Here is a 13,347-nt window from a genome sequence, read left to right as displayed (position 1 = left end):
GGCTTCAGTGCTTTAGAGGCAGCTAGATGGCTCAGTGGATAGAGCACTAGGTCTGGAGTCAGGAAGCTCTGAGTTCAAATCCAACCTCAGACATTAGCTGTGTGACCCTGGGCAAGTCACTTAACCTCTGCTTGCCTTAGTCCACTGGAGAAGGAAATGGCAAACCACTCCAGTATCTTTGCCAAGAAAGCCACACGGCCAATATTGGCATGCTATGCCAGTGGGGTCACAAAGAGTTGGATGTGACTCAGCAACAAAAATAGGCTTTAGTGCACAAAGCATATGCCTCACTTAGCCAGTCAGTCAATCAGCAGACATTGAATAAGTTCCTACTATGTGCCGGGCACTATGCTAAATGCTGGGAATACAAAGAAAGATAAGACAGTCCCTTCATTAGAACTCACACTCTGATGGGGGACACAACATGAAAATAACTATGTACAAACAAGCTATATACAAGACAAATTGGAAATACTCAATGGAGAGAAAAGTACAAGAATTAAGAGAGTCCTGGAAGGGCTTACCAGGGAAGAAGGGCTATTGGGACTTGAAGGAAGTTGGGCAATCCAGGAGGGAGAGCATTTCAGGCCTGGGGGTACAGCCAGAGGAAATGCCCAGATTTCAGAGATGGAGTGTCTTGTTCAGGGAACAGCTGTGAGACCAGACAACTGTTTAAAGAATGAGCACCCTTTCTAATGAAGTATATATGATTTTTAATGCTGTGTGGTTGCTATCCAAAGAATACATGAAGGATCTTTGATTTTGAACATCATGAGAAACTCCCAGGATGGAAAATCCCTTCCATCAAAGGAGGAAATAAATGCTAGGGAGTAGTTGCTTGAGGCACATAGGCAGGGTTACATAACTAATAAGTGTCAAGAGGCCAGATGGGTACTCGATTCTTCTTACTAAGCCAAGTGATCTACTCATTACGCCATACTGCCTTTCTCAATATGTGGTTAGAGTTAAGGCAAAACTAAAATTTTCCAGAATAATGACATGGTTCTAGGCTAGAATATGAGCATATGAGAGAAAATAAACAGTTTTAGTGCTCTCTAGATATACAAACTGCCATATCTAGACCCACTTGCTCCTGACTTCCTAGAAATACAAATTAACAAGGCAGCAAGTTATGTCTGGAATACTAGAGTGATCTGAGTCATGAATTGGGCTACGTTCTTTTGGTGAAACTAGGGAGTGACTACGTTTTGGTGGGGGAACGTATAAGACGCAGAATTGGAGAGCTTGGATTAGAAATCAGCCTCGGGTATTTAGCGTGTCAGTATGACTGTGAAGTGAGAGTTTGTATCAGAGAACCCTGTCAGCTTAATCCCGTGATCTTCTTGCTGTCTATTTTGGGTGTAGGGCTATTTTCTATTTTATTTTTCACTTAACAAGCATTTGTTTTCTTTTTCTCCCCAACATATAAAAGAAAGAAAGAAAAGTCCTTTGACACAAATATGCATAGTCAAGCAGAACAAATGCCTAAGCAGGCCATGTCCATAAGTGTGATGTCTCATTCTGCACCTTGAATCTATCACCTCTCTGTCGGGAGGTGGGTAACATAATTCATCATCAGTCCTCTGGAATCATGTTCAGTTATTAAATCTTTCAAAGTTGCTTGCCTATACAGTGTTGTTGTTATAGGAATCATTCATTCATCTAGTTCTGAAGCTCACTTCATTCTTCATTAGTTCATACATTTTTTCCCCATCTTTTTCATCATTTTTTACATAGTACAGCTGTTGCTATCTATTTTTTTATTATCTCTCTGTCTCGTCCCCACCTGTTTTATGTTCAAGATATTAACATGATTCTTGAAAAGATGTAGAACCTGCCCTCTAGAAATTAATTTCCAAGCATTCTGGTATGTAAAAGTAGCGTGATGACATCTGTTTTTCTCCATGGATGTTTACCAACCTTCCTTGGGTCAGCATAAATGGTGAAGGAAACACAACAAATACTACTACAAAATAAATTTTAAAAATACTACAAAAAACTACTCCTGCTACCACCAGCTGGTATTTATGTGGATAGCACTTCAGAGTTTTGCAGAGGGCTCATGTTATTCTCATCACAACCATGGAATGTAGGTGCTGCTATTATCCACATTTTACAGATAAGGAAACTTGAGGGAAACAGTGTCTAACCTTCCCTGGGTCATTCATCTAGTAAGTATATGAAGCTGAATTTGAACTCATTTCCTCCTGAATTCAGGTCCAACACTCCATCCACTCAGCTACACTACCGAGTTTCCTCTGTATTCACATGCAATAAATTTCGATTGTAATTATTAATTTAAAGGAAGAATTTCCTTGTGTTTTCAAGATTTTTATTTTATTTGTCCTCCTTCCTCCTCACCCTGCTGCTCAAAAAATATATGGTACATTTACTGAAAAGTATAAGTCAACATTTTTTTTAATATTTGGTAAAACTTCAGCAATTTTTCTGAAATTCATTATATATTATTTATTAATTTCATATATTAATATCATTTTTTAAAAAGTAGGATTTATATCTTCCATGCCCTCCCATAACTGGTAGTTATTAACTAAAAGCCTAGGTGCAAGACACCTAACCCTTTCTTAACTGGAATATTGACTGTAGAACAGACTAGCTGCCTTAACCTTCCTCTCTCTTCCCCTCACTTCCACCATCCACAACACTCACACTCCTTCTCTTAAGACTCTAGTGGTATATGTAGAAAGGGCTAGATTTTCCCAAGTCTTCTGACTACTGCCATCACTTCTCTCACATGTACCTCCCAATTTTATTGCCGTATCTCCACCCTTATTTTGTAGGCGTGTATGCCAGAGAGTAGAAGATGAAGAGTAAGTAGGAGAAGAAGGCATCTTGGAATTTCTCTCAGGCCTATTCCCACCCACACCCACACCCCCACAACTGGAGAAAGGCCTGACTGTCAAAAAAACTGGATGATTGCTATAGAGTATACCGATATTATGTAAACATTTAGGGAGTGACTAGGTAAACATATCTATCCAGAGGGATGGGGGGGTGGAGGTGGGCAGTGCAGTGCCATGGAAAGAGGCGGGGATATGGAGTCAGAGGACTTAAGATTAACCAACACTTATTAGCTACCCACCATGTATCCAGCACTGTGCAAGAAGGACCTTTTGAGTCTTGTCTTCTGCCCTTAGTTCCGTTTAAGTCCAATTTTAGTTGACGAATGGTGTTGATGTGGGCCATGGTAGCCTATTGCATTGATAAAAGGCTTCTTTTGCCCTTAACCCTGCTTTTAAAATGTGTGCTTTTGGTTTTAAAAAACAATGTGCATAAATTCTCCACCACTGCTAGACAAAACCTCACAGCATGCCCCACAGGTCAGTAGGGACATCTTTGAGTATGTTTTCATTTTAACCCCTCTTTTAAGTCAAATTGAGAATCTCATAGATCTTGTTGTGGGGACTCCATGTTCTTATAATTACATACGGGTCCTGGGTGGTAGGGTCTGTGCTCTGAACCCTATCTTTTTGTGACATCGGTAAAGCTGGATTGCAACATGTCTCCCCTAGTTGTTTTTTTTTATTTCATTCTCCCTCAGACATAATTACCATTTGTGTAGAATTGTGTCCCAGGGAGATTTGTCTCACTGGAAAAATTATGCTTCTTATTTACATGAAAGACCAGAATCCTTTTTTTTGGGAGGCGGGGTAGAGGAATAACATTGTTGAAAATGGATGTGCCCTCTGCTATGATAAAGCAATTAACTGCAGAAACTTTGCTTGAGATGTCTGCTAATATGCCATCAGCATTTAAATGGTCCCAAGGAGACTTTCAGTCTATCATTAAATAGGAAAGCAATCCTTTATCTACCTGTTTCTTTTCCCACCCCCTTTTCTGTTCTCTCTCTCCCAAGTTATAATTTTAAACAAAGCTAAAGTAAGAGGGAATCTCTAGGGACAAAACAAACACACACAATTTTCTCCCTTAGTCATAAAGTAACAAGCTTGATTTAAAATGAAAATTGGTTTTGAAGAAAACAAGTTCTCAGAAAAACTTGCTTTCATTTTGTTTTGATTTTTTTTAAAAGTCATTGTTAAACCCAATAATCTCAACAAAATAATTAAACCAAACAATATATAAAACCACAAACTGCAAACTATTTACAGTTTCCCCCAAAATTATATACATATTGATAAAATATCTAATTTGTTCTCTGTTCCCTTCTGTGTACTTATTAGATTTTGTTGCTGTTTTAAAAAATTACAGTCAGTGTTAAGAGTTCAGAAGCTGCTTTCTTTGTTCTGGATCACTTCCCATAAGACTTTTCGCCTTTCTTTTTCAAAATTTTTATGCAATATTATTCCACTTTATTGAACATACCACAGTTTTTTAAACATTCTAATTTTTGGATGTGCTTGCTGTTTCTAGTTTATATAATTAATATAATTAACTATAACAAAGTCATTTCGTATCTTTGTAGTGGTGGGTAATTTTTTTTTTCCTTTTCATGACTTTCTCTCCTTCATAGGTTATTACCGATTTGTTAGTGGCCAGTCTGCTGGTAATAAGCCTCCCCATACTTGGCTGAGGTGGATCTTGTGCAGCAGGCTTAGTATGTCACTGACCATATTGAAGACTATTTAACACGTTAAAAAACCTGTCAGAGCTTGTAATCTATTGGCATAGCCTTTGAGAACCCAGAGCTATCTTCATGCCATGATGAGATATTCATGAAGTATATCAAAATACCATAGGGTATAGTCCTAGAGTGGGGTGACTGCATCAGAACGTATGGTTGGTTTTGTAATTCATTAGACATTGCCAAATTTAAGCGTGCAGTATTGTACCTGTTTGATCATACCTCTACCATCAATGAATCTTTTATCCATTTTTAACCAGTATTGTGAAGTTAATAGTATTAGATAGCAATTCAACATTATTTTAATTTTAATTTCTCTGATCATTAGATAATTTTAAGCTATTAAAAAACTAGTATTGGAAAATTGCTTATATCTCTTGCCCATTTATCCTTAGAGGAATAGATATAAACTTGCCTTTAGATGTGAGACTCAAAGACAGCTATTACTGCATGGGGGGAAAAACAGTATAAACTAGTAACTGGACCCCAGGACTTGAGGTGGGGGGTGGGGAGTAGAGTAGTTCCTCAGAAACCTTAACCAAATCCCTCCCTAAGCCATCTGCTACCTTAGGCCTGAGGGAAAAGAAGAATAAAGAAAGGGGGAGGAGAGAAGGGATGAAGGGGAAGGGGAAAGCAGAGGAAACATGAAATCAGGGGAAAAACAGAATTAGTCGTCAGAAGATTATTATGGATTTAACCACAATATATGGAGTGAGATATTTGAAACTCCAGCCCAACTCTGCTACTACCTTTCAGTATTGGATTAAGATTAATCAGGAGGTCACATACTTATCTGCTTTTTAGGAAGAAAAAAACAAAACCCCTAAAATGGTAAACTGTACTTAGAGACCATAGTGAAGGTTATAAAGACACTTTGCTATAATCTCTGATTCTGTATTTGTGTCAGAAGAAAATTCCTTTCAGCTTTGAGCTTCCAAACTCTTTGCTTCTGCCTTTGTAGTCCAAATGAGAAAGAGATATTGTTCCCAATGATTAGATGATGGAATACAAATCTGTCTTTGTAGATTTGCTAACACCTGCATTTCATAATTAAAATCTCAATGACCTAAGTGATTATCCCATGGCATATCAACCAACAATTGTTTTCTAGAAATAGAAGATGAACCTTTTTTTTTCCCTTGTCATACAAGAACACTTTTTTTCTTCCCTCTCCTCTCTATCAGGGTCGCCCATCGGGAGATGCTTTTATCCAGATGAAATCTGCAGACAGAGCATTCATGGCTGCACAAAAGTGTCATAAAAAGACTATGAAGGACAGATATGTTGAAGTCTTTCAGTGTTCAGCTGAGGAGATGAACTTTGTGTTAATGGGGGGCACTTTAAATCGAAATGGCTTATCCCCACCGCCATGTAAGTTACCATGTAAGTTTTTCTTGGGTCTTGGCGCTCTCTTCCGCTATGTGCTGGTAGGTGCTTGAGCTGCTTTCATAACTATATTCCTGGCTCTTTCTGAGGCAGATAAAGTGATCATATGAAGCTTTCCCATCTGAAATCAATAGTATCTGGTGATTTAACTTAAGACTTTGGTTGTGGATGGCCATAATAAAAAAAATGTTAAAAACAAACAAACAAAACCAACCTTTCAGATCATCCTCTTGCCTTTCCAGTGATAAGCAACTTGATCTCTAAAGCTTTAACATGCCCAAGTAAGTAAGCACTGACTCTGGGAAGCAATATGGCTACAGAGATATTTTAATAAGCATGTAAAATAATCTAAAGATGAAATTGAAGTTTTTCCATGGAAAGCTTTATGGGTGAGTGATGGTAGGTTTGTTCTTTTTCTCCCCTACTTTCTGGATGAGGAAAGATAAAACTCCAATACTGACTTGTTGAGACATATTTACTCTGTTACTTTACAGAGTCTTTAGAGTAACAAGTTAACACAAAGGCAAAATGCGTAATTAAACTAGCCAAAGTTTTCATTGGGTCACAGGATCAGTGCTTAATTTCAGGCCATGCTCTTGCTCATTGGAACCTGGGTAGCAGTCAGCTGGTGTCCTATCTGTTACATAAATGTGCTCTTTAGTCATACTATGTTCTGGATAGTGATTAGGGAACATATTTTAAAGGTCTAAAGTTTAATGTTTGGGGTGGTGGGTGGCATGCAGTTGAAACTTTTAATTATATCTCAAATCATGCTTATTGAGAAAAATATTTGTTTTTATAATATTTGTTTATATAAAGGGGTCATCTAGTGCAAGAATTTTAGTCTTGGGGTCAAAAATGTATCATAACTCAAATGAATTCCAAAGATAATTGAGAAATGATGATTCAATTTAGAAATTTGATTTGTTTTCCATTTGGAAGAGCTGGAAGACTTAGACCAAGTTCTAGTTATAAAAAAAAAGAGTCCCTACCACTGCTTCATTTAGTCAGATGACTTGTTGACTGAATATTGATAACAGTTGTACCAATAATAATAATACTCTTACTCCTGGAGATAATCCTTCCTGTATATATGATTTATAGTAGGATAACATAAAGGAGATTTTATGGTGACTACCTAGAAGAGATGTGTATAGTACTTTTTGCCAATTATCAACAGTATCCTTAGTTTACGACCATAGGATTTAGAAGTAAAAAGAGATTATTAATTTTTTTTTAGATTACAGATTAGCATACTGAAGCCCAAATGGGTTCTGAAATGAACCTGAGAGACCACTCAGAAGAAAGTCAATTTTATAAAATTAAAATTTCAAAAGAATCCAGGTGATTGAGGGAAAATTATATATTGGTATACCTGGCCAAATATTTCTATGCCATAATTTATCAGTGTCTTTAAAGAAATCCTATAGCCTCCCTCTGTAATACATTTTATTACCTGTTTAATAGGTATAGTTGGGTGACATCTTCCCACAGAATCTAAATTCTTTCTCTTAAAATGTGTGCATTCTCTTTTTCCTGTCCTTTTTAGAAAACAGCTAGTCATGCCTTAGCCCTTCGGAGACATGAAATAGTCTTCCCTTCAGAGGTTAGATAGGACCAAATCCATTTTATCTTTCTGAGCAGGAAGTATTTGAGGAGGCAGGCTGTGAAATGGCCGAAGCCATGATCCTGATGTCAAGAAGATCTGAGCTCAAACAGGAACTCAGACTCTTCACTAGCTATGCGACCCTCACTTAACCTTTGCCTCAGTTTCTTAATTTGTAAAGTTGGGTTAATAATAGCACCTACCTCCTAGAATTGTTGTGAGATAATAATTGTAAAGAACATAGCATAGTGCCAGGTACATATTAAGTTTTAGATAGTATTATTAATTTCCAATCTTTGTTTTGGGAGAGGGATGAAAATGAATTTAAGAACCAAACAGTCTAATTAAGATTGTTATGTGTCTAAGGGAAGAATTAACTCACATTGTGTTGGATTCCCACTGATAAAGCTCACTATCATGTTTGTTCCTTTTTCTAAAATAAAATACACTTCAAGGTGAAATTCTTTTGGCCTCATATCATAAAATTAAAACGATTACACAATTTTGGGTGCATTTCATACATGCTTTTTAAAGAGTGCTGCTAAACTTCAAAAAGGAAAATAATATTGAAGTTCGATGTTGAAGATATGAGGGAAGTATTCATTCAAAGGCTCTTGAAGCAATCTCGCTGGCTGCTTAACAGTATATTGCAGGGACAATATAATGAGGAATGGTTATGCACAATCTTTTTTTTTCCTAAGAAAATTCATAATTAAGTATCCTACTTAAAATAATTATACACAAAGCTACGAGAGGCTTTCCATTTCCCCAAATTCTTTATGGGAATCAGTCAAATCTCAGAGGAACCACCTGTACTTATCAAAAACTTTGGATAAAAACAAAATTCTTTGCCTTGCATCGTTTGTTTACAGAACAGATAACTACTTAAGTCTGCCATTTAATCATTCACCTCATTAGTATGAGGCAAATGGCAATGTAACAAACAGGAGTGGTGAAACTGGCTCAAATCTGTGGTCTGGCCTTGACTCGTTCTATCATTTTGGATTGATCAGCCTTTGGGTGCCTCAGTTTCCTTGTCTCTTTAGTACATTGGTCTGAGTATTTAGTTAGATTCTTTTCAAGGGCAAATGGCTTTGCTTGTGGCTGTATAATTTTAGCCTCCAAAAAAGCAGAGATCTGTAAAAATTGTGTGAATCGTAGGGTGCTGATATGAGGGAGAAATTATTACCTTGAGTAATTCTACATAAATATCGATGTGTCTCATGCATGACATGGTATAGTTCTGACCTGTGAAATATTCCCTGTGAGGTAAGAGAAAGAAGGTTAAAAGCAAGTTGCCTCTTCAATTGGAGATAGTCTTGGGATCACAATGATGTGGCTAAATGAATTCTGTAGTTATGATTCAAAACTTCTTTTCCAGGATCATCCACCTATCTCAACCAGGTTCAAAAATGAGAACTGTTGAGTAAGAACTAAGATGAGTGATTTGCATTGATCCTTTTAGGGAAGAAGTCTTGGCCAAAGGCCCATAAAAATTCAGATATCCCTGGCCAGTTGCTAGGTCAGGACCCTGAGAAGAGTGATAATGTGGTGCAATGGAAAGAATATGGAGTCTGGAGTCAGGCGCTTTGAATTCTGGCTCTGCCATATGCCACCTGAATGACCATGGGGAAATGATTTAGTGTCCTCATCTTGGACTAGTTGGCTCTGGAAGTCACTTCCACTCTTAAATCTGTATTCCTATGATCCTGAGACAACGTCGGTTCTAGAGACATTCTCAGCCTTGGGGTTAGCTCCAGAACTCTTTGAATTAAATTCTGAACCTGCCTGTAGCCTTGGATTAGACATCTTCAATCTGACTTGAGCTATCTGGCCCTTAGAGATATTCTTCCTGGGGTAGGCATTGATCTAGGGTAGATTGGAGTCCTGTGGGTCTCTCTTTACTCTCAAGTATGTTCTGACCCGGATTTCCTGGGGGATACAAGCAGGTATACTAAATGAACTCATGCATATTTTAGTGTAAGTTTTTGGTATAACTACCAGGGAGAAGAGTAGCAGTAGAGAGAGTGTCAAAGTAAAAGAGAATCAAGAGGTCTTGGACTGTCCTCAAACAAGATAATTGGCCCTTTGAACCATTAGGAATTTGTTGTACTGTGCTTTATTCAATATTTGTGCAAGTGTGTAAGTTCTCCGTCCCAGAGCTAATGCATAGTTGAGATCATTCAGACTACTCGGAAAATATTTCATATCATGCTAATAGAGAGGCAGAGGTTAGACTGGTACCAAGGCATAACATTTCTCAAATTTCATAGGAGAAGCTCTAACTTCCAGGTCGTTGGGATATATGTAGTTACCACATTAACACCAAAAAGACGGGGCTAGGAAGGTCGAATCTTCCCGTCTGGGAAGATTCCCAACTGTACAGCTTATATCTAAACATGATAACTCTGTGGCCCTTTCGTTAGTAAAGATGCTGTGTGTGCTGTAACTCTCCCCTTTTTCCTATTTAGGTTTGTCTCCTCCCTCCTACACGTTTCCAGCCCCTGCAGTGATTCCAACGGAAGCTGCCCTTTATCAGCCCTCTGTCCTGCTGAGTCCCCGGACACTGCAGCCCTCCACAGCCTACTACCCAGCTGGCACACAACTTTTCATGAACTACACAGCATATTATCCCAGGTAAGGCACAGAGGAGAGTGGAACCGAGAGGCAGGAACAAAGAAGTCCTTGTAGGGCCAGGATACAGAGCTCACAAAAAGATACTGTCTATGATCACACTCAAGGTTAGCCCTGCAGGGAATAGCTCCTTGTTGCTGAACCTGTGACCAAAAGAGAGTTTAGAAAGCCCTCTCTTGTATGGCTCTCCTTGGTTCTTTCTGGGCTGTGTGTGGATGAGTGAACATACATGTTCTTGCTGTACATTTCAGGAAATTATAACTTGGGGGAGAAAGGGAACAGAAAAGGAGTTGGGGTGGGGAAAGAAACAGGTAAACATTGAATTATGTTTAATATAAATTAAACATATTATTAATGATGGCTAGCATTTATAAAGTATATTAAGATTATTTCATTTGATTCTCGCAAGAATCCTGTGAGTTAGATGCTATTATTATCCTCATTTTACAATTGAGGCAGCTGAGGCTGAGAGTTTAAGTATCTAGGGTTATGCAGCTATTAAGTATCTGAGGCTGAATTTAAATTTGGATCTTTCTTGTTCCAAGCCCACCACTCTCTCCACTGTTCCGCCTACCTGATTTATATGAAGTGTAAATCAGGAAATCCATTTCTAAGCTAGCAAAATTGACGACTTAACAAAATACAGGTAGAGGAAATGTTTGAGGGTGTGTCATCTAGTAGGGGATGATGGCATACGCCTCTAATCCCAGCTACTGTGGAGGCTGAGGCTGGTGGATTTCTTGAGCTTGGGAGTCCTGAGCTGTAGTAGACTAAGCTAGTCTGCACTGTCTGGTTCTAATACGGTAGATCCCAAGGCATGCAGAACCACCAAGCTACCTGAGGAGGAGGAAATTGGCCCAGGTTGGGAAAATGAACAGTTTAAAGCTTCCATGACAATTAGCAGTAGGATTCAGTCCTTGAGTGGCCATTCAACTTCCAGACTAGGTGAGAGAGCAAGACCTATTCTCCTAAAAAAGGAGCTGGGCTATCTCTAGTCATCCTGATCTATATCTGGCCACAGGACCCAGGTGGCTCTGGAGGAGAAAGCGAGGCTGGTGACTTTCCACAGCCCTCCCTTATTTAAATCCAATTCACTTGCACATCCTGGCATCATCTTCCTGATGTCATAGCCCTCTTCCAGAACGAAGGACAAACCACAATTCATGATCCTAAAAAAGGAAAAAAAAAGTGTATAATTTGTATCTGTTATATAAACACACATAACAGTATAGCAACACATAGCAATAGCACAAATTTTACAGCACTTAGAATTTTCTCCAAAATTAAATTTTAAAATATTGGTTCTTAAAATCAGATCTTCTTTTTCTTAGATTGGCTGGATTTCTTTTTGTGTTTTATCTACCTAATGATTAGCCTTTTGAGTTAAGGTCTGGTAGCACTTTAGATATTGTGAGATTAGACACTGGATTAATTGGAACCTGCCTTTACAGTGATATTTTTATTAATATAAATTATCCTCCTGGTTCTTCTCATTTCATTCTTCATCAGTTTGTAGAGGTCCAACAAATTGTTCATTTTTATAATATTGGGGCGTGTGTGTGTGTATGTACATTGAGGGAGTTTGTTTTTCTTGACTCTACTTATTTGTTATAATAAATTTCATTCTCTTTCCCAACCCTCCATGGGATAGAGGAGTGGGAGTGAGAGAATAAAGATTTTTGTTAATTATTTTGAAAATAGAGGGGCTGATCCTAATGTGAAATGTTGCATGAACTTTTAGATGAAGTTCCTGTATTAGTTTTATTTAATTATCTGAAAAAGAAACAAACAAATGTTGGAAGAGGAGGAGGGGAGGAGAAGGTGAAATGTTGAAGGCAAATCTTCAAACAATGAGAACTTTCCTTTCTTTGAAGGAATTTGAAGCCCCAAAGTGACTCTTTCTTAGGGATTATCCAAAGTGTGCTCTCCATATGCATTGCTGTAAAATGGAAAGAATTTTGTATTTGTATCCCTAGCTCCTGACACAGTACTTCATATATAGTAGGTACTTAGTTAATGTTGGTTGATTGACTTAAAAAAAAGGCAAACCTGGAACCTGTAGATAAGTGTTTCCATAGCAGAAAAACATAATGAATGATACATTTAGTAAGCGCCTAAAATTGGGATTCTGATGTACCTACCGACTAATAGGGGCCAATATGAGAGTGGAAATAACACTGTGGCGGGAATTAGGAGCTCCTAGTTCTTTTCTGGGGGGTAGGTAGGTGGTGCAGTGGATAGAGTGCCAGGCCTAACGTCAAGAAGACTTATCTTCATGAGTTCAAATCTGGCCTCAGACACTTACTAGCTGTGTGACCCTGGGCAAGTCATTTAACCCTGTTTATCTCAGTTTCCTCCTCTGTAAAAATGAGCTGGAAAAGCAAACGGCAAACTAGTCCACTATCTTTGCCAAGAAAACCCAAATGGGTTCATGAAGAGTCAGACATGACTGAAAAACAACTGAACAGCAATTCTGTTCTCAGATCTGCCACTAACAAGCTATGTGACTTGGGGCAAGACATTTCACCCCTGTGGATCCATTTCCTTAATTTGTAAATGAGGTGGTTGCATACACTCTTCTAAGTATAAATTTCTAATTCTAACTTTCCCATTAAAAATCATTGGCATTTTGCATATCACTTTCATTTTCATATGTAATCTTTCTCTTCAACATATTCAGAAGCTAACAACAGCAGCACCTGGTATTCATGAAAGCTCTCAAAGTTTTCAAAGCATTTTACAAGTATGATCTCGTTTGACCCTCTCGACAACCCTAGGAGGCAGGTGCTGGTTGTTACCCACATTTTACAGATGAGAAAACTGGGGCAAAGGTTAAATTACTTGCCCAGGATCACAGTGCTAATAAGTATCCGAGGCTGGATTTGAATTCAGGTTATCCCAACTCCTGGTGTAGTGCTCTGTTCTCTGTACCACCTACCTGCCCACCTTGTTAAAAAAAATTAAAGGTGGGGAATAATAAGCAGTTCAGCAAAATTAACCAGCCTGTTATCTTATTTCTCCCATTTAATACCTAAATTTTTCTATTTGTGAAATAAAACTATTGCTCAGACAAAAAAAAAGCCTTAGGATCTTCTATGTGGATCTGGAAGGGACTATA

General features: G+C 38.2%; 1 protein-coding gene across 1 annotated transcript in view; it reads left to right on the top strand.

Moving 5' to 3' along the window:
* ESRP1 (epithelial splicing regulatory protein 1) overlaps nt 1–13,347 on the top strand; it is an 85,483-nt gene that overhangs the window by 59,015 nt on the left and 13,121 nt on the right. Inside the window, 2 exon segments of the mRNA XM_036738958.1 lie at nt 5,788–5,974; nt 10,067–10,232. Of these exon segments, the coding sequence (XP_036594853.1) occupies nt 5,788–5,974; nt 10,067–10,232 (353 nt within the window).

The sequence above is a fragment of the Trichosurus vulpecula genome, chromosome 1, assembly GCF_011100635.1.
Source record: "Trichosurus vulpecula isolate mTriVul1 chromosome 1, mTriVul1.pri, whole genome shotgun sequence".
NCBI classification, from domain to species: domain Eukaryota; kingdom Metazoa; phylum Chordata; class Mammalia; order Diprotodontia; family Phalangeridae; genus Trichosurus; species Trichosurus vulpecula.
The sequence above is the reverse complement of the archived record's forward strand: the minus strand, read 5'-3'. Positions and strand labels throughout refer to the sequence as shown.